This window comes from Capsicum annuum, chromosome 2 (assembly GCF_002878395.1).
Source record: "Capsicum annuum cultivar UCD-10X-F1 chromosome 2, UCD10Xv1.1, whole genome shotgun sequence".
In the NCBI taxonomy this organism is placed as follows: domain Eukaryota; kingdom Viridiplantae; phylum Streptophyta; class Magnoliopsida; order Solanales; family Solanaceae; genus Capsicum; species Capsicum annuum.
The window spans coordinates 153,440,669-153,461,865 of record NC_061112.1 but is presented as its reverse complement, the minus strand read 5'-3'; the positions used below and the strand labels follow the sequence as shown (position 1 = coordinate 153,461,865).

The 21,197-nt window shown below is 30.0% G+C and overlaps 2 protein-coding genes and 1 long non-coding RNA gene across 8 annotated transcripts; 1 reads left to right on the top strand and 2 right to left on the bottom strand.

Moving 5' to 3' along the window:
* Positions 1-771: 771 nt before the first annotated feature.
* LOC107861506 lies at positions 772-4,273 on the bottom strand. Of its 5 annotated transcripts, none has more exons than XR_007052635.1 (6): positions 3,986-4,273; positions 3,800-3,846; positions 3,374-3,435; positions 2,835-2,881; positions 2,643-2,708; positions 772-2,013 (listed from the first exon to the last, which is right to left on the bottom strand). It is a non-coding gene; the product is annotated as an uncharacterized LOC107861506 (long non-coding RNA). The 5 variants fall into 5 exon arrangements; XR_007052631.1 differs by lacking the exon at positions 772-2,013 and adding an exon at positions 2,032-2,336; XR_007052633.1 differs by lacking the exon at positions 2,835-2,881.
* Positions 4,274-8,603: 4,330 nt separating this feature from the next.
* On the bottom strand, positions 8,604-9,657 carry LOC107858417 (photosystem I assembly factor PSA3, chloroplastic-like). The gene is made up of 2 exons (XM_016703063.1): positions 9,646-9,657; positions 8,604-9,053 (listed from the first exon to the last, which is right to left on the bottom strand). Exons 1-2 carry the CDS (start codon positions 9,655-9,657, stop codon positions 8,604-8,606), a joined length of 462 nt encoding a protein of 153 aa, XP_016558549.1.
* A 5,497-nt stretch (positions 9,658-15,154) lies between these two features.
* On the top strand, positions 15,155-21,101 carry LOC107860783 (probable metal-nicotianamine transporter YSL6). Of its 2 annotated transcripts, XM_047407642.1 has the most exons (8): positions 15,567-15,708; positions 16,036-16,165; positions 16,293-16,465; positions 16,915-17,012; positions 17,465-17,602; positions 17,982-18,171; positions 19,378-19,510; positions 19,927-21,101. In XM_047407642.1, the coding sequence occupies exons 3-8, from the start codon at positions 16,319-16,321 to the stop codon at positions 20,859-20,861; spliced, it is 1,641 nt and encodes a 546-aa protein (XP_047263598.1). In that variant the 5' UTR covers positions 15,567-15,708; positions 16,036-16,165; positions 16,293-16,318; the 3' UTR covers positions 20,862-21,101. The 2 variants fall into 2 exon arrangements, with proteins under 2 accessions (XP_016561741.1, XP_047263598.1); XM_016706255.2 differs by lacking the exon at positions 16,036-16,165 and having other exon boundaries at positions 15,155-15,708.
* Positions 21,102-21,197: the final 96 nt, after the last annotated feature.

Genomic DNA, 21,197 nt, shown 5'->3' with positions numbered 1-21,197 from the left:
GTTAAATTATTTATAAGTACAATTTTATTTAGCATGGAGTACACATTTCAAATCACAAGAAAGTATACAACTATAAATTTATAACCTCTTCAATATTAATGCTTATTTATCATTTGTTAGAACAAAATAAATTCACATGAAAATCGCTAATGAATTACTCACTAACAACTCAATATTTAAAACACCTTTTGTTTAGCTTTTTCCTCGTCTCTCTAAGAAGGCATCCCTATATAATCTATATTTTTGAGAATAAAATTATATGATGCATTCAAAATAAATAACTGAATGAAGAAAACAATAATAAGAGATTAAAATAACAATATAATTATTTTAATGTCTATTTGTACTATAAAAATGTCAAGAGACTTCTCAACCAAAAAAGAGACTAACAAATATTTTAGCAAATTTTCTATATATTCATATAATTTAATAATTCTTTTTCAATACAATTCTTTAATGTCTATTTGTACTATAAAAATGTCAAGAGACTCATCAACCAAAAAAGTGACTAACAAATATTTTAGCAAATTTTCTATATATTCATATCATTTAATAATTCTTTTTCATAAAACTTCATTCAATTGATCTATTTATTTTTATAAAAAGTTCAACCGATTTTTATGAAAAAAGGCAAGGCTCTAATATACTGTATGTGTTTTGCACGTGTATTTTATATTAATAAATAAAACTACACATGAGAGAACAGGTTATTAAAAAATAGCAATTGATATAAAAATAAATATATATTTTTCGGATTAACAGGTATTTTCATTAGTCAAAGTGAATCGTTACATATCCAGGTAGAAGCTGACCATCGACCACCTCATTTGTTTTTCTAGGGCCTATTCAAGTTATCTATACAACTAACGGAGCCATAATCCTTTTACAATAAGTATCAATTCTACTTCTCCTAAGGAAAATAGTTCAGCAGTTGCAGCTTTTCCTTCCAAGAAGCTTTGTTCCCCTGAATGTGCAGGTGCATCGCTATTTCATGGCATGTTTTAGTTGCATCACTTCTGCCATTCTAGAACCTCGTCTTGTTTCTGTCTTTCCAAATGTTGTATATTGCCATTGCAAACGCACTGCATAGCATCGCAACTTTCTTCTTTGCTATCTTGCATATCCATTTTACCTCTTGATGCCATGTACCTATTACTCTGTGTGCTCTCATTCATATGAGTATTCCGGTCTAGATTTGCTTACTGTAAGGGCATCTAAAAAATAGGTGTAATGTTTCTACCTCTTGATCACAAAAAACACAGTTCCTAGGAACTTGCACCTCCATCTTTTGAAGTCTATCAACTGTACATAATCTCTCTTGTATTGCAAGCCACAGATGGAATTTGTATCGAGGATGCACTCTCTTATGGAGTGTGATGTTCTTCCATACCACCCTTGGGAATTGAGGCTGGAGTGCTAGATAAGCTTTCTTGATCTTGAATTTGTTACCTTGAATCAGGCTTCTCAAGGTTTGAGTTACACTCCCCTGGTAGCATTTCTGTAACATGATCTATTTACCACTGTCTATGATCTTTTGCATCACCCAAGTTGCATTCTTAGGATTTGTCAGGTTCTCGAGTTTGATGTTCTTCATATAGTAGTAGTGTACCCATCTAATCCATAATGTATCTTTTTTCATTGAGATAGCCCACATTATATCTATTTAAATGATATTAATAAAAATTGTATCTCAAATATATTATTATTTATTGTATGCCGCTTGATTTTTTGCCAGATGATTTGTTGGTTACCCTACATACTTTAAATGAAGATAAAAATAATAATTAAATACATTAAATGAAGAAAAACCTAATAATCTAATAGTAGCAGATTTCAAATTCCAAACAAATCAATAAAAAATGAGAAGATATCAACAAACAATAGATTTTATATATCCCTTCTTAAAGTATAATCTACTACTTAGATTAAACCCATAATAGTGTTATCTTTAGCCTAGTTTGTAAAGTCTTGAGTACTTCTGTCTTGTCATCTTCGATAATTAGTTTGTAGGCTCTGCTAGATAATAAGAAATATAAGTCTCCATATATATCAAAACAACAACAAGCCAAAGCAATAATAAAGAAATAGTTAAACCATCGAGGAATCAAATGCAGGGTTTATGGCAATCAGTATAAAGCTTCTATTACATTCACTTCCATGAGAACACACAACTGCGACTTTGACAACCTAAAGATTTACATCTAAAACAATGTATGTGATATCAGTTTCAACAATCAACCTCCTTACCAAAAGAAGAAGGGTTGGCCAACATCAGTTTTACACCATTTTTCATAATACATATGCAGGCTATGCCCATACCGATGGCGTGGATCGATCTACAGTTAACATAATACATAGATCAAATATCATATCTCATTAATAAATAACAATATACCTAGTTTAGATGATTGTACGCAGACCTTACCCCTACCTCAGAAGTAGAGAGGTTGTTTTCGATAGACCCACGACTCAAGAAAAACATTCAAAGCCGTCCAGAAAATGAAATAATGAAACAACAGATTGTAACAAAATAGTACTACAGTAAAACAATATGATAGTCCAATTACAAGAACCATATCTCATTAATTATGTATATTCAAATAAAGAAAGAGTGGAAGATGGAGTAAAAGAGGCAGACTTACAGCCTCAATCCAGTGTTGAGAAGCTAATATCTGAGCTTCAACATCTTTAGACAAATGCTTACCAACCTGGACAAAATGTATATTCAATTAGTGCTTGTTTATTAGTGGATTCTAATAGATTCTCAAGGTACTGATGGTCGCATGGACTTATATTAAAATAAGTAGACCAAAACGCAAAAGAATCTATTATACCTAAAATAACTTGATGAAGAAGTTTCTAGCCCTGAGCGATGAAAAGCCTGCTCAGGTTGTGTAGGGGCAAAACAACAAGCTTAGTCCCTTGCTATCAAAGTTTTTACTATCAATTGCAGATAATGTATAATTCATATATTGATTTTTAAATCTAAATCTCAATTAATAATTGTCTTCAAGAATACATGATAGTTTATTATCAAACTTCAAGAACACTTAAAAATTTAAGAAAATTCTATCCCAACTCACAAGCAATTTATTACTTCAAATATAGATACTATCAAGATTTCAATTCATAAATAAATAAATCTAGACCTAAATTAGCTTAAAAAACAAACTAATATTTTATAAAAGTTAATTCAAATCACAAATAAATTTATCTCTTGAAACATAGATACTATCAATATTTTAATTCGTAAAAAAAAAAAAGAAATCAAAACCTAAATTAGCTTCAAGAGCATACTATTTTTTTTTTTGGAAAACTTACCTCAAATCACAAGAATAATTGATATCAATAAAGTAAAGAGCATTGTGTAAACCTGTGGGGTGTAGCTTGTTTTCAACCACTTCAACAATATTCTCAATGAACTTTGCCTCATGTCTGCAAGTTCAGATTAAATTTGAATGCCATCAAATCTGAATTGAAGCGCTAAAAAGATGTGGTGATACTAAACAGAAATATATTATAGAGAAGTATTCTAGAAAATTGAAAAAGAAAAATATATACTGAAATACATACAGGTGATAATATTCAAATATTTGCAATTATCAGGATAACAAAGACCTAAAATATTCTTTATCATAGAATCCCACAAGCGGAATTTATCTTTAGGGCATCAAAAAAATATCTCTAACCTTAACACAAAAAAATTTCAAAATCGGATTGAATGTTCATCTATCATCTGTAAATTACAAAATAACAATACAATTATAGAGATGTTGGAAAAATTACGATTAAAACTAACCTTTATACAAAAATTTCTCAAAACTTTATCGAACATTCATCTACCACCTGTATTAAAAATTGACATTAACAAATAGTAAGAAAGCAAACACTACAACAAAATAGATAATAGAACAATATGATTAAAACTAATAAAAATCACAATTTTAAAGCAAATAGAAAAAAATAGCTAAAAGAATATCTTTACCACCAAAAATTCTATACCCCGCAAAAACATAGGAAAAACATGACAATGGAATTAAGTTGAAGTTAAGGAACAATTTATGATGGAAAAAGGTGAACAATATTATATAGGTCTTTATCAAGCTCTATAATTGTAGTTTTCATATGGACAATCTGACATGAATGAACTTTGCAAGCTATTGTGCCGAAAGTGTTAGGAATTAAAGGATAACATTTAATCGAGTGGCTGACAAGATAATAGGTTTTTATCAAAAGTGATAAATATGATGTTTAAAAAATCTCTAGGTTTGTTAATCTTTTACGTTGTTGTACCAATGAACGCCAAAACTTGACTTAAATAGAATTAATTGTAGAGTTTTTCTTTAATTAACGTAAAATTTTAATCTTTTAATTAAGGTAAAGTTCTAATTGATTTAGAATCTTTAATTTTATAGAATTTTAATTTAATTAAATAATAATTGAAGGAAATATGAGAAAAGACAATTTTATCTATAGGAGAGTATTTTAACGAAGGGTAAAAAGTTCAAATCACTTTTCTAAGGGTCTTCACACTTTTAATATATTATAGATAAATAAGTAAAACTAAACAAATGGTATGTTATTTTAATAATGTTGGTGAATGCAAAATAATCTGAAAAAAAAAAAAACTTGAGAAGGAATTACATAATTTTTATCATAACAACTAAATAAAATTCGAAGCGCGTCAACTTACAAATGTTCTTTATATATAATGGTAGTAACTAGTAAGTACAAATCAAAACGCCTGCTCTATTTTATTTTTTTTTCCCAATAATAATTGTTCTACACATCGTTTGTGCTTCAGTAATTGCTATTGGAAGTGTAGTTGGATTCGTCAGGTTGGATGATATCACTTTAGAATTGAGGGGAATTTGTGGAACAGTGAAAATCTCACATGCGTCCATTTCTTAGTGGCTATTTAGCGGATTTTTAAATTTAGGTGCTAGTTTTGTGAAATTATTTTAATTTTAGGTGTTATTTTTATTCTTTTTTCCATAATTATTCCATGGGCCGGCCACTATGGTCATGAAACAAAAGATAAAACTTTAATTTGTCACATACAATACAATGTGTGGGAGTTAATTTGTTTACCAATCAACTACAGGGCTACGTAATATTGCAGGTCTGACCGGAGAATTGACATAATCCATGAACGGCTAGCAGTTTAAAATAGATTATAGTACAACTTACAAGTCGTTAAAAGAAGCCTATGACAACTAACAATGCATTTGAAAACAAACAAACGAAGCCTAACAAAGACAAATAATGTCTGTTGGGGATTTGAGAAGGCCCATAATTTTCGTTGATGCTGCAGGACGCGCTGAATCTGAATCATCATGTTACTCCTTCAGTCTATTTTTATAGCATTATTTATAAAACTTCGCTCAGTTAAATCAATCATGTTCAGATGACCAATCAAAACAAATAAATATATAAATAAAGAGTTAGTTAATATATTCCGTCAATTATAAAATTACACCTACTACCCAGTTTGTTCTTTGGGAATTGAGAACCCCCGTAAGTGTCTTGTTTGATTGTTGGAGTTTATTATTATGCTGGCTTGTGGGCTAAAATATCTTTGCATGTTGTAAGTAGAATAGTGTTAATTGGAATAAAAGGTTATCTCACGCAATTTGAAATAAAAAATAAAAAAAAACAAAGGGAACAAATTGATATGGAGTAATACAACACGTAAAATACAAATATATAAAAGTCGAAATGCCCTGAAAAGTAAGAAGGATTGAAGGTATTGTTTTGTCTGAACGTAACCTCCCTAATTTTTACAAACTTATTCCAACAAATGAATTGTTAGATTTTCAATCAAATAATCTAAAAAAGTGAGAGTATTTGCAAAGGCAATGTGTTATTTGCTCTCGGCACACTTAAGGAATAAAACTGATAAGATTTATTTTTGCTTTTGATAACAATTGTGCTTTGTGCTTGGATATTAGCTTGTGAAAATCATGATTATTACTATATGAAATATTGTTGTCTTTTTTTTTTGTTTCCCAAGTTATTCCCACAGCCGACAGCCACCATGCCAACTCTAGTGGTTACTGTTGTCTTTCATTAACACAAAAAATCATATGAATCTATAAGATCTAGAAATATAAAAATAAACATTTTTTTGTGTCTATATGGATTTTTTTTTTTAATTTAGCCTCCCCTATATGACTTCCCCCACTTTCCCAATCATAATCCCCTTTTATCCTATGCAATGTCCATTTTACCCTTATAATTTTAATCCTATATTTATGTAATACTCCTTTGTAATATACATAATATATATTGTTTAATCTAGGTATTTATAGAATTTATTTAAATTTATTAACATTAGAAGTAAAATAATAATTTTTATGAATTTGTCACAAAATTTAATGTTATTTTTTAAAATCGTCACTGCAATATTATATGTATTAAAGAGTCGTTTGGTGTGAGGTACAAAATATAATAATTTGGAGATAAAATTCAAGATTATTTTATCCTACGTTTAGTTAGAGATATTAGTTAGTTTCAAAATTATCATCCCACTATTTATATCAAGGTAATGAGATAAGTTATCACATATACATGCTTGTACAACTTATTTCGGGATAACTAATTCCGAAATAACTTGTTCCCAACCAAGCAACCCCTAAGTGTGTGTATATGTATGTACATGCACGTGCATATATTTTTTGTGTTTCACCACTCTCTTACTATTTTTGTTTCATATACTTGACTTTTGTTAACATGATACAATCCTTTAGAAAAATTTATTTAAAAGTATCTTTTACTGAATTAACCTTATTAGTAATGCTTTGAAACTTTAAATTTGTCTATACTACTACTTTATGTGGTTATTTAATACTAAGGGTAAAAAATAATATAATACAATTCTCTTGATTTCATAAATTGAACAAGTAAATTAAAACAACTATTTTTAGTATGAGCGGTAAGTGATAAGAAGCGAGTATTATCTATTACCTATATAAATAATTGTGATTGTCATTAATAGAGTATTGGGTAAATTATAATTTAAAATCTAAAAATATATAATATTTTAAAATCTGGCCTAATTTTTATTAATTATTTTGTATTTTATGCATTGAACTATATTTATAGAGTTTATATTACTTTTTATTTTCACTTGTAAAATAGATATTACAGTTTTGATTATATTAATAATACTAATTTCTTTATTATGCTAATTTATTTAATTATAGATCATCATTAACTTAAATATTTAATTAGTATTTCTCACTTTTTTCGCCTAGAAGATAATGTTCATTTTATATGAAGAATTTGTTTCATGATTTTTTAAAAAGTAGAAATATGATGATTTTAAAGAAGTAAAAAAGAAAAAGAAGAAAAAAAGTTGATGATGAAAGGACAGAATAGGCATTTAAAAAATTAAATTAAGATAAAAGGGGAGTACTACTTGTTGGGTTCGAAATCGAGAAGGCGTTATGCGAAAGCTTATAGTTTGCAAACCTTGAGATGATAAATCAGACGACAAAGAAAAAACATACTAAAAACATATTATTAATATTGCTTGATCAAACGACTTACATATTAAAAACTAATATAAAAAAGTATATAAAACTATTAGGACAAAATCTTTCCCTAAACAAAACTCTCAAACGATTGCATTGTAGATACTACTATGTTATTGTATAAAACAAGAGTCTTCTATTTATAGAGTTCCTATTCCTCCAAAGGTTTGCCAAATATGAAAAAAAATTATATTTTTCTTTTTAGGAAAAATAAAACTTAAATTTGGTAAGAAAATCAGGGCAAAAACCATAATAAATCTACTCTTTTTGGCTTAATTTTCTTCACTTGATCCGCTTTCTTCACATCACATGCATGAACTTGTTCTTGATATAATCTTCATAACTGCTGCTTGTCATGGTTAAAAATAAAGTTTAAACTATCATGATTAAAAATGGGTTACAAAAAATAATATTTTATTTTTATTTTTAAAGATGCAGCAACAGGAATGTTGAAATATGATTGAAACTTGTTCTCCATATGTAGTTGAACAAAATCTTCATTATCATCCAATTAATTGCAAGTTGATTAGAACCGTCTTGGACTTGCCTTCAACCTCGTTTTATCAAACCACTGGATCTTTGAACCGTAGGCTCTAATACCATTTGTTAGGTTCGAAATCGAGAGGGCATCATGCAAAAACTTATAGTTTGCAAACCTTGAGATTATAAATCAGACGACAAAGAAAAAAAACATATTAGTAATATGATTTGATCAAACGAGCTACATATTGAAAACTAATATAAAAAAAGTAAAGAAAATGGTCTATTACCCCCCAGCCTTTAGTCGAAATTCCAACTACATACTCAACCTTTACTGGAGTCCCATTACCTCTCTAAACATTTTTTTTTCGATATTTAGTAAACCCCCAATTGTTGACAAGACAATATAAATCAAATAAGAAGCCATGCGTGTATACACGTGCTAGGGCCCACTCCTATTTTTTTTTTTTATCAGTAATCATTTGAGAACAGTTGTTCCTCTTGGTTCTAGCCACCTGGACCTGAATTTACTTTGAGATGATGACAAATTTCATGCCTCACTGATCCAAACTGTTTTGCTTAAGAAATTCAAGGTCTTTTATTTGCATCTATATATTTGATTTCTTCAGTTCCATCTCCCACTCTCTTTGCTTTCTCTTTGACAATACTTTCTACCTTTTGCTGCCCGTTTGTAGGAAAGACGGCATTAAGCATGGTACTTAGCAGTTTTTCATCTTCTTCTTCCATCAGATCCCTTCCAAAGTACCACACATGTATAACGTCCATGGGGATTTTAGGTGTAGGAGGTCCCAATTTTGCTTGTTTCTCTCTTGCTTCATTCATCAATGCAATGAAGTTTTGCTCTTCAAATTCAATATCATTTGCTAAACTAAACCTTGCTACACCCTCTAAAATTTCCTCAGACTTGAGTAAACCAGCTCCCACTGCAGCTAACCAACAACACAGTAGCACCAAATCTAAATCACCACCAACTTTTTTTCCCCATCTTTTTCCGCCCAAATCACACCAGAAAATGATCTAAAACACCAAAATAGAGACGAAAACGTTGCCGAAATAACTCCGGCGAAATCACTTTTTAAATTCAAATCACCACTAGCTTCTTTTTTCCATCTTTTTTCAAATCACGTCAGAAAATGATTGAAAATACCAAAATAGCGACGAAAACGTTCGAAACAAACCATCTCTCCATAAATCCACCAGTTCCGTCGAAATCAATCGAAAAACAAACGGAACAGATCTATTCGAGTGTGAAATTCGATACGGATTGTTCTCGATCTCGTGAGTTTAGGTGTGGGTTATTGAAGAATAGAAATAAGTGTAGACAAGAGCCTGGTTTGTTCATTGTGAGATTAATTCGAGGTTGAAATTTAATTTGGCGTTGGAGATGAAGAATTATCGTTTTGATGAAGGATTATCAACCCAAAATGAGGCTAACAAAGAGAAGACCCTTCCTCTTATTTTCCAACAAAAACCAAAATAAAATAAAATTAGAAAAGACAATGTTATTTAATAATTAAAAATAATGATGTGTATTATACACGTGACACTTAAAATAATGATTTTGAACTGTTAATGCTTCAACTGACGCGCCTATTGAGGGTGTTCTCACCTCCCATGCCATGTCAGCAATTGGGGGTTTGCTAAATACCGAAAAAAAATGTTTAGGGGGTAATGGGACTCCAGTAAAGATTGAGTGCGTAGTTGAGATTTCGACTAAAGGTTGGAGGGGTAATAGACCATTTTCTCAAAAAAGTATAAAAAAAAATATTAGAAGAAAATCTCTCTCTAAACAAAACTCTTAAACGAGTACATTGTGGATGATACTGCGTTATTGTATGAGAAGGTAGTCCAAAACCTTTCCTCAAAAAGAGATTTGTTAAATATGAAAAAGTTTTATCTTTATTTTCAGAAAATTAAAAGTAATTATATTAATAATTTTTTATTTTTTTTTAAAGAAAAATAAAATTTGAACTTAGTAAGAAAATCATGCAAAAATTATAACACTACTATTGTTAAAAGTAATCACCGCTTTCGTAATTGTAAAATCAAACCCTTTAAATTTAATTATCAATCTACTGAAAAGATGATTTAGTGGTAGCTGGTAAGCATTTTTATCTCCACTTGAATCACGTGGAATTAACAGCGAAGCAACGTTGCTTCTTTTTTCATTCAAAATATAAAAAAGGGAAACCAGAAATGCTCCCACTTCCTTCACTTGTACTTTGTCCACTATTTTTTATTTTTCACTTTTATACATATCATTTTTTTATATTTTATTTTTAATATTACTCGCTTCATTTCTTTAAAAGTATTTTAGGCTGTATTTTTTTACTTTTGTATATTTAATTTTTTTAAAAATACTTTAATCATAATTTTTTTACTATGTCTGAATTTAAATTTACTTCAATCAACTTAGAATACAATAACAACAATAAATTCAATGTATTCCCATACAGTTGGGTCTAGAGAGGGTAAGATGTACGCAATTTATACTGTTTTTGATAGACCTTCGACTTAAGATAAAGAATAATAAATAAAGAAGAGGAAATTATATTAGCATATCATTAAAAAAAAAGGAAAAAATAAAATTTGTACTTTTGTGGCCAACCAAACAAACACCGTAAAACATTTTTCAGAAAATACTTTCCATCCACCAACCAAACATGAGAAAATAAGTACAAAATCAACTTATTTTTCATGAAAACATTTTATAGGAAAATATTTTCCATGAAAAACATTTTCCATCATACCAAAGACACCTTTACAACCTGTTTGGATGGTGGTTTCCCACGGTATGGTATGGTTACCATGGAAATCATGTTTGTTTCCATGATTTTCTAAAAATGGTGGTATGGTATGTTACTATTTCATGGTTATCAAATCATGGAATGAAGCAATTTATTGAACCACCAAATTAGTGGTGTGCTATGGCTTTCATTTTTCTTTTTCAACTATACCCTTATATAATTTTTTTTAATCCTATTTTATCCTTATCAACAAAATACATGCTAAGACTACGCATTTGTTAACAAGATCGGAAATTGCAAGATTTTCTGTTAACAATATAAAAATTCAAAGAGTGAGAAAAATGATCACAGTTATTTACTAGTAGTAGTTTTTAATGCCAATAAAAACTCAATTCAATAAAAAAAAAATTAAAAATTGAAATGGAGGAAAACTGAGTGAATGCAAAAAAAGCATGTACATGGAAAGTGAGTTTTGAACTCTAAGATACATACATGTATACCAATTGTTTTATTGATTGGAAAGTACTTCCCGATTGCATTAGTTTACGTTTGTCAAATCTTTGTTTAGCAAATACCCTTGTGAATTTGACGTCTTAAAAGGATCATCGGGTAGCTATGAGAAGCATCAAGAAAGAAAGGACAACTGGTTATGCTAGTACTGATATGAATAAAAGAGTTGATATCTCAAATGTATTACAATTAGGGGCATTTTAGTAAATTTACCTGTTACCGTACCATATCATACCATCAAATCAAATAAAAAATCTATTATTAAACTACAATGAATGATACAGTCCATTCAAACATGATACTGTACCATATCATATTATATCATACCATACATTATGAAATCATGGCAAACTACAGGCTGTTAGTGGTAACTGGTAAGCATTTTTATCTCCACTTGTATCACGTGGAATTAACAGCGAAGCAACGTTGCTTCTTTTTTCTTTCAAAATGCGAAAAAGGGAAACCAGAAATGCTCCCACTTCCTTCACTTATACTTTGTCCACTATTTTTGATTTTTCACTTTTATACATATATTTTTTATTCTTTTCTATATATTATTATTTTATTATATAGTATATAATAGAAGAGGTGGTTACCACCTCTTCATTTACTATATTACCTCAAATCATTTACTATATTCCATCTTAATTACTTCGTAATTTATTGTATTATTCCTAATTAATTATTACAAGTCATTTATATATTAAAATTAATAATATTTTTTTATTATATAACCCCTAATTAATTCTTATAATCCATTATATATTAGAATTAATTATATTTAATTATAACGTTTGTTTCAGCTGCTTTAACAGTATATTACACCCTAATTGTTCCGTAATTTATAATATTATCCCTAATTATTTATTACAAGTCATTTCTATGTTAGAATTAATAATATATTTTATTATATTACCCCTAATTAATTATTATAAGTTATTTATATATTAGAATTAATAATATTTAATTAAAAAATAGATATTTATAACGTTTGTTTCAGCTGCTTCAACCGTAATTTTACTATATCATCCCTAATTAATTATTATAAGTCATTTATGTATTAAAAAATTAATAATATTTAATTCAAAAAATAGATTACTATATTACCCCCTATCATTTCTATATTTACTATATTACCCCCAATCATTAACTATATTACACCCTAATTGCTCCGTAATTTACTATATTATCCCTAATTAATTGTTACAAGTCATTTATATATTAGAATTAATAATATTTTTTATTATATTACCCTTAATTAATTATTATAAGTCATTTTATATATTATATTTAATAATATTTAATTAAAAAATAGACATTAATAACGTTTGTTTCGGTTGCTTTAACAGTATAGTACACCCTAATTGCTCCGTGATTTACGATATTATCCCTAATTAATTATTATAAGTCATTTATATATTAGAATTAACAGTAATTTTTTATTATATTACCTCTAATTAATTATTATAAGTCATTTATATATTAGAATTAATAATATTTAATTAAAATTAGATATTTATAACGTTTGTTTCAGCTGCTTTAACCGTGATTTTACTATATCATCCCTAGTTAATTATTATAAGTCATTTATGTATTAAAAAATTAATAATATTTAATTCAAAAAAATTAGATTACTATATTACGCCCTACCATTTACTATATTTACTATATTACCCCAATTATTTACTATATTACACCCTAATTGCTCCGTAATTTACTATATTATTCCTAATTGATTATTACAAGTTATTTATACATTAGAATTAATAATATTTTTTTATTATACTACCTCTAATTAATTATTATAAGTCATTTATATATTAGAATTAATAATATTTAATTAAAAAATAGATATTTATAACGTTTGTTTCAACTGCTTTAACCGTATATTACACCTTAATTTCTCTGTGATTTACTATATTATCCCTAATTAATTATTATAATCATTTATATATTAGAATTAATAGTATTTTTTATTATATTACCCCTATTAATTATTATAAGTCATTTATATATTAGAATTAATAATATTTAATTAAAAAATAGATATTTATAACGTTTGTTTCAACTGCTTTAACTGTGATTTTACTATATCATCCCTAATTAATTCTTATTAGTCATTTATGTATTAAAAAATAATAATATTTAATTCAATAAAATAGATTATTATATTACCCCCTATCATTTACTATATTACCCATAATTTCTCCTGATTTACTATATTATCCCTAATTAATTATTATAAGTAATTTGTATATTAGAATTAATAATATTTTTTATTATATTATTATTAATTAATAATTATAAGTCATTTATATATTAGAATTAATAATATTTAATTAAAAAATAGAAATTTGTGACATTTGTTTGTACTGCTTTAACCGTGATTTTACTATATCATCCCTAATTAATTATTATAAGTCATTTATGTATTAAAAAATTAATAATATTTAATTCAAAAAATAGAAGACATGTCTGCCTATGTTACCCCTAATTGCTCTGTAATTTACTATATTACCCCTAATTAATTATTATAAGTCATTTATATATTAGAATTAATAATAATTTTTTTACTATATTACCCATAATTAATTATTATAAGTCATTTGATTTTGACCACTGCTTCGTCATTTATTATATTACCTTAATTGCTCTATGATTTACTATATTACCTCTAATTAATTATTATAAGTCATTGATATATTAGAATTAATAATATTTTTTATTATATTATTCCTAATTAATTATTATAAGTCATTCATATATTAGAATTAATAATATTTAATTAAAAAAATAGATATTTATGACATTTGTTTCAACTGTTTTAATCGTGATTTACTATATTATCCCTAATTAATTATTATAAGTCATTTATGTATTAAAAAATTAATAATATTTAATTAAAAAATAGATGACATGGCTGCCTATATTACTCTAATTGCTCTGTGATTTACTATATTACCCCTAGTTAATTATTATAAGTCATTTATATATTAGAATTAATAATATTTTTTTCTTATATTACCCTTAATTAATTATTATAAGTCATTTATATATTAGAATTAATAATATTTAATTTTAAAAATAGTTATTTATGACGTTTGTTTCAGCTGTTTTAATCGTGATTTTACTATATCATCCCTAATTAATTATTATAAGTTATTTATTTATTAAAAAATTAATAAATATTTAATTTAAAAAATGGATGACATGCATGCCTATATTACCCCTAATTGCTCCGTGATTTACTATATTAACCCTAATAAATTATAAGTCATTTATATATTATAATTAATAATATTTTTTATTATATTATTTCTAATTAATTATTGTAAGTCATTTATATATTAGAGTTAATAATATTTAATTAAATCAATGTACATTTATGTTTGTATCTCATCAATATCGTATTTTAGTGCTAAAATATATTCATAGTGTCGGATCCGTGCTGACACGGCCATGCAACTCTAGTATTCTTAGTATTACTCGCTTCATTTCTTTATAAGCATTTTAGGCTGTAATTTTTATCTTTGTATATTTAATTTTAAAAATACTTTAATCATAATCTTCTTACTATGTCTGAATTTAAATTTACTTTAATCAACTTAGAATTCAATAACAACAAATTTAGTGTATTCCCGCAAAGTGGGATCTGTAGAGGGTAAGATGTATGCAGTCTATATCACTATCTTTAAAGAAATAGAAAGATTGTTTTCGATAAACCTCTAACTTAAAATAAAAAATAATAAATACGGAGATGGATGAAAACAATTAGTATTATTTTCAATCAATATTTTTTTAATAGACACGTCAAATTAGAAAAGTAAAGGCAGAGAGTATGGGTTAATACGTTGGAAAAGAAATGAAAAGAGCACGTTGCGTTGCGTGCAAAAGTTATTACAAATATTAGCAATTTACCTACCAACCTAACCAGAAGACACCATAACCATTTTGAGTTCTTCTCCTTTGACTCTGTAAAATATTTCTCTCTCTATCACCATCCATCTTTGTATATCAATAATCAACCTAATCCGAATCCCAACAGTGCAACGTTTGAATGGGGACCGAAAATTCTGGAAATGTGGAGATATCGGAGCCATTGTTAGAGGAACCCGACAAAATACCCGAATCCGATTCGGAAAATATACCGGATTGGAAGGATCAGATTACAATTAGAGGTTTATTGGTTAGCGCTGTGCTTGGAACTCTATTCTGTATCATCACCCATAAGCTCAATCTCACTGTTGGTATTATTCCTTCCCTCAATGTTGCTGCGGGTTTGCTTGGTTTTTTCTTCGTCAAATCATGGACCGGTTTTATGTCCAAGCTTGGTTTTGATGTTCAACCTTTTACTAAGCAAGAGAATACTGTTATTCAAACCTGCGTTGTTGCTTGCTATGGCCTTGCTTTTAGTGGTATATTCTTATCCTCTAATTCATTGATTCTGTTATTCGATCTCTCTATTGTTTTCTCTATATACCAGATTTTATTTGCTGAGATTCAAATGACTGAGTTTTTTCTTTATATATTTATGTATCTACTGTAAGGTGATATAGTTGAGAAGTGCTTTAGCTTTTTCAACGGTTCCTTTCCTTATTGGGCATTTTGACGGCCGTCACTTGTTCTCCAAATATTGTCAAATCTAAGCTCTTTTTACTACTCCCTCTGTTCCATATTAAGTAAATTCTTGAGACATTTTTCATAGTTCAAAATAAGTGAACTTTTCAAGTTTCCATCTTTAGGAGAATAGTTTGGGATTAATCAAAAGGGTGTGATGGTGGAAAGTAGCATTAACAGTTCACTTAATGCGAACTAGAGGGAGCAGAATATTTCCATTCTGCTCCATGCTTTGCGCAGCAACCAAATTTTAAGGTAATAAAAAATTTATGTTGCATTGTTGAAAGGTGATGACGACTTAACAAATATCATACTTTTCAATTCTTTAAGTTTATCATATGTCTTATTCATGATGCATTCTCTTGTTACTTAATATTTACAGGTGGCTTTGGGTCATACTTGCTAGCAATGGATGAGAAAACATACAAACTTATAGGTCCTGATTATCCTGGAAACCGTGCGGAGGATGTTAAGAATCCGGGGTTATTATGGATGATGGGATTTATATTTGTTGTTAGTTTCCTTGGACTTTTTAGTCTTGTGCCTCTTCGTAAGGTACTTTCTGATTCTGATCATATCTGATTGTAATTCAATAGAATGTTAAGGTTTGCATGGTTTTAATTCTTATTCCCCACAATGTTTCGTGTGATAAAATGTTATGAATTTAATTTAAGAGTTGAAGAAGACGTATAACAAAAATTAAAAGAAACCCTTGGTCGAATGAGGAATCTCCACTGCATAGAGCTTGAACGGTTAGAGAAGCCACCAGCCAGCATCTTCCTTTCTATTTATTTACTTGTGCTATTCTCTGAAACGCTTCTCTTGGAAATTTTCTGCAGCTATACTTGTTACCTTTGTCAAAACAAAAAGTTTTTTGCGGCTATTGTATTTTAACTGATTAAGTTCTGGGAATATATGCCATAGCCTGCTGTGACATTTGTTATTTCTAGTGGGATTCAAATAAGAATTTGATAAATTGTGTTCTCTTTTAAATGTAATTTCAGGTTATGGTAATGGGTTATAAGCTCACATACCCTAGTGGAACTGCAACTGCAATGCTAATAAATAGCTTCCACACAAATACTGGTGCTGAACTTGCAAGGCAAGAGATACATTATTATGTTCATTTCTGTGTCTAATTTCATAAAGGTGCTACATTTTGGGCTAGTTACCTGATTGGTGATAAAAATGCAAAAGGTGTCTAGTAAGATAAGACCGGTTCAATTTATTTTATACTTAATGGTCCTTATCTGCAAAAGAGGTTCTTGGTGACTATGTACTTTAGAAATAAAGTTGTGCACTTTGCCTGCTCAACTCAACATCACCAAATAATTAGTATTCACTTTTCTTTTCTTGCTTTTGGAGTTGGTTCTTTGCCTTTCTTTTGTTTAGAGGTTAATGAATCTAAAGATTTTCACATTATGCTGTTTCTGTATTCAGATAGGGTATGGGTTGTTGCACTTCAACTATTCAATCATGCTTATGTTCTTAGGAGAACTTACAATGAAATATCTTGTGCATTATGAATATCACAAGCATCATTTGTTGTCACAGGAATCAAGTTGCCCGTCTTGGAAAATATTTAAGTATAAGTTTCTGCTGGAGCTGTTTTAAATGGTTTTTCAGTGGTATTGGGGATGCATGTGGCTTTGACAATTTTCCCACTCTTGGCCTGACCCTATTCAAGAACACGTAAGTATATCCTCCTAATATCTGCCACTCATATATTCCTTGCTACAGGGGCTAGGTAAAACTCTTTTTCTTCCTTTCTTTTTTCCCTCTCTTTTTTATTGGCTCTTCTGTATGAACTCTTATGGATACTTGCCTTATTTTTAATGTTTACATATTGTCTTTAAATCTTTACTCTGACACTGGATATTCTCCGTCCCTGGTTTTTGTTATAAATTGAGGCCTTGAGAGAAACACGTCTCCTAGTTTTGTAATATGAATTTCTTATACCTGTTTTCTCCCTCTTCCCCTACCTGCTGGAATAAAAATAATCTACAACTTTCTTGTTAAAGAATGGATTTACTATTGATGTTTTGGTTTTTACACAGTCATCATCCTGCAGGTTCTATTTTGACTTTAGTCCGACTTATGTTGGATGTGGTCTTATCTGCCCTCACATTGTCAACTGTTCAGTTCTCTTTGGAGCAATTATATCATGGGGTATCCTGTGGCCGTTGATCACCCAGCGTGCTGGTGACTGGTACCCAGCAGACCTTGGAAGCAATGATTTCAAAGGTCTCTATGGATATAAGGTGTGTAATTACTGATACTAATTTTAGCTGATTCACATACAAAAGTATGACAGTTCAGTAATGTGGCTGTAATCTGCAATCCTAAGAGTACTGTACTTCAGGAATGATTGTGCAATCCCAAGCTATTCCTGTACTTCATTTTGGCAGAATATGATTTAAGACAAGGGATGAAAAATAGAAATATAAGAGGGAAAATATATTAGTGCATTCCTCGCCGATGATTCATTTCAGCCTACAATATAAAGGTTAATATCTATAGTCGAATATATAGCAATGGGAGACATTTTCAAATGTTAGGATACTTCTAATTTGCCAAAATACTTCTCAACCATAGCATCTACTAAATTTTCCTTGCAGTAGGTTTTGCACGCACAACATTTAATTTCTTTAGTTCCTGTTTGATAGCCACATATCATAAAATCTGCTTTTTATCTTTCTGGCCTCAATGCTTTTGTGCGACAAACTTGCCGTCCTTGTAGGGTAGCTCTGTCTATGAATTAAGATTGTTGATATAGTTAGAAATTGTGGTATTCAAGAAATCAGTTGAATTGTAGTTGAGTATCCTATGCATTTTGATGGAATGCCCACTGACCGGGGTGCTGGATCTGGGAGTTATCTACTTGCCCACTCCAAGATGTCAGCCAGTAGCAATTACTGCACACCCTTGGCATGTAACATCACTGATACACACTTCATAAATTTTAAATGTAAAGAATATTGGTGCATCTTTATTTTTCTGGAACCATTCTACATGCAGGATGATAGTGAACCATTAACTGAAGATTGCCATTTAGTGATCAGCTATTCTACGAGTTCCTTTTTCCCAACTTAAGAATCCAAAGGCCCCATAAGAAGCATGCTTTTTATATGTTTCCAGGGTTTAATCAAAAGCTTTATTGGTGTGATAGCTAAGATATAGGCATTGTCTTCATATGTCAACTTCCGTGGAATGGACCTTGAGGAAATGAGAATCTTCAGCACATCCTGTTATTTTTACTGTTGCAGAGCCTAGAGATTTTTAACCTCATATATCATGTTGTCTTCTATCCAATCATTTTAAGTGAATTCGTAGTATCACAAGCATGCTCGTTCTATTATTCTTTCCTCCGGAGAACTGGCCATATACCTCCATTTGGTGCTCTTTCAATCTTTATATATACTTCTATTGGTGTTATTATAATCATCTTTTTCTTTTCCTGTTTGCAGGTCTTCATAGCCATCTCCCTCATACTTGGGGATGGGCTTTACAATTTGATTAAGATAATTTCAATCTCCGTAACGGAAATTTTTAAAAATAGCAGCTCGCAGAACAATCTTCCCTTGGTTATGGAGGTCATAGGTAGGTATTAATTGACCATATATTCGTTTTTAAGTACTGAGAAGAACGTTGCTTCGACTGAGCACTATATTAATAAAATTACAATTTGCTACGTTAAAACTTGAAATTGATAAAGATTTGGTTCCTCTTTCTGCTTGGTTATAATGTCAATGCAATTGAGGAACAGTGATCAAGCAGTGAAAAAAGTTGATGGTCAGCTTTTGCATTGAATTATTCTGCAATTGCTTTGTGAACCAGTCAATCAATCAAAAAGTCCTGTTAATGTACTATTGGAAAGGCGAAATGTAAATTTGAAACTATATTGATTTTTCAGTTGACGTGTACTTTATGGTCTTCGCCTTTAAATTGGACTTTAGAGATTACTACTTTATGTCATAGGTGATGTTTCTTGATTATGTGTATTCATATTCTTACAGGTGGTGAGAGTTCCAAACTAGAATTGGAAAAGAAGAAGCGCGATGAAGTTTTCCTGAAAGATAGGATACCGTTCTGGTTTGCTGCATCTGGATATGTTGCCCTGGCTGCAATATCTACAGCCACAATGCCAATTATTTTTCCTCCTCTGAAGTGGTATTTGGTCCTTTGCTCATACATAATTGCCCCTGCTCTTGCTTTCTGCAACTCCTATGGTACAGGACTTACAGACTGGAGCTTGGCTTCAACTTATGGTAAGATTGGTCTATTTATTATTGCGTCACTGGTTGGAAGCAATGGTGGGGTCGTTGCAGGATTGGCAGCATGTGGAGTTATGATGTCCATCGTCTCAACTGCTGCTGATTTAATGCAAGACTTCAAAACGGGGTATCTTACACTTTCATCAGCTAAATCGATGTTTGTGAGTCAGTTGGTGGGAACAGCCATGGGTTGTGTTATTGCGCCCCTCACATTCTGGATGTATTGGAATGCTTTTGACATTGGATCTCCTGATAGTCCATACAAAGCACCATATGCTGTTATTTACCGAGAAATGGCCATTCTGGGGATTGAGGGTTTCTCCGAACTTCCAAAGCATTGTCTTGCATTGTGTTGTGGGTTCTTTGTGGCAGCTCTGGCCATTAACCTCTTGAGGGATGTCACTCCAGTGAAAGTCTCTCAATTCATTCCTATTCCAATGGCGATGGCTGTACCATTCTATATTGGGGCCTACTTTGCAATTGACATGTTTGTTGGCACAGTTATATTATTTGTATGGGAGAGGATAAATAAGAAGGATGCAGATGATTTTGCTGGCGCTGTTGCTTCTGGCTTGATATGTGGCGATGGGATATGGACCATACCATCAGCTATCCTCTCTATCTTCAGGATTAACCCGCCAATCTGCATGTCCTTTGGTCCTTCTGTGCGCACCTGAATAAAGTGTCTGCCTTGTGGCATTTGCAATTCTTTCTTTAGTCTTATCAGAAAAGCCTCTCAGATTGTAAATATTCTGTTGTCATGAGTAAATGTGCACCGGACGTTATAAATTTGGTATTATCATACATGAAAATGAAATCTACTTGATTACCTTTTTTTATCAAAAAAATTGTGTATGCATATATAGTAACCATAGTTACCGAGGTCGCCTTTTTTAATGACTTGGCACTTTCAAGCATTTGACATTGCTGTTGTGTTTCTTAGAGTTGGAAAAATACTGCAACCCATGGTCTGGGAGAACCCCCTACACTACAAAGCCCAAAGATAGCTGTTG

Coding starts and splice junctions, on each gene's coding strand:
- LOC107860783 (XM_016706255.2), top strand. CDS start 15,351: ATGGGGACCGAAAATTCTGGAAATGTGGAGATATCGGAGCCATTGTTA. Junction 17,603..17,981: donor CTGACCCTATTCAAGAACAC/GTAAGTATATCC, acceptor ATCATCCTGCAG/GTTCTATTTTGACTTTAGTC. Junction 19,511..19,926: donor CTTGGTTATGGAGGTCATAG/GTAGGTATTAAT, acceptor ATATTCTTACAG/GTGGTGAGAGTTCCAAACTA.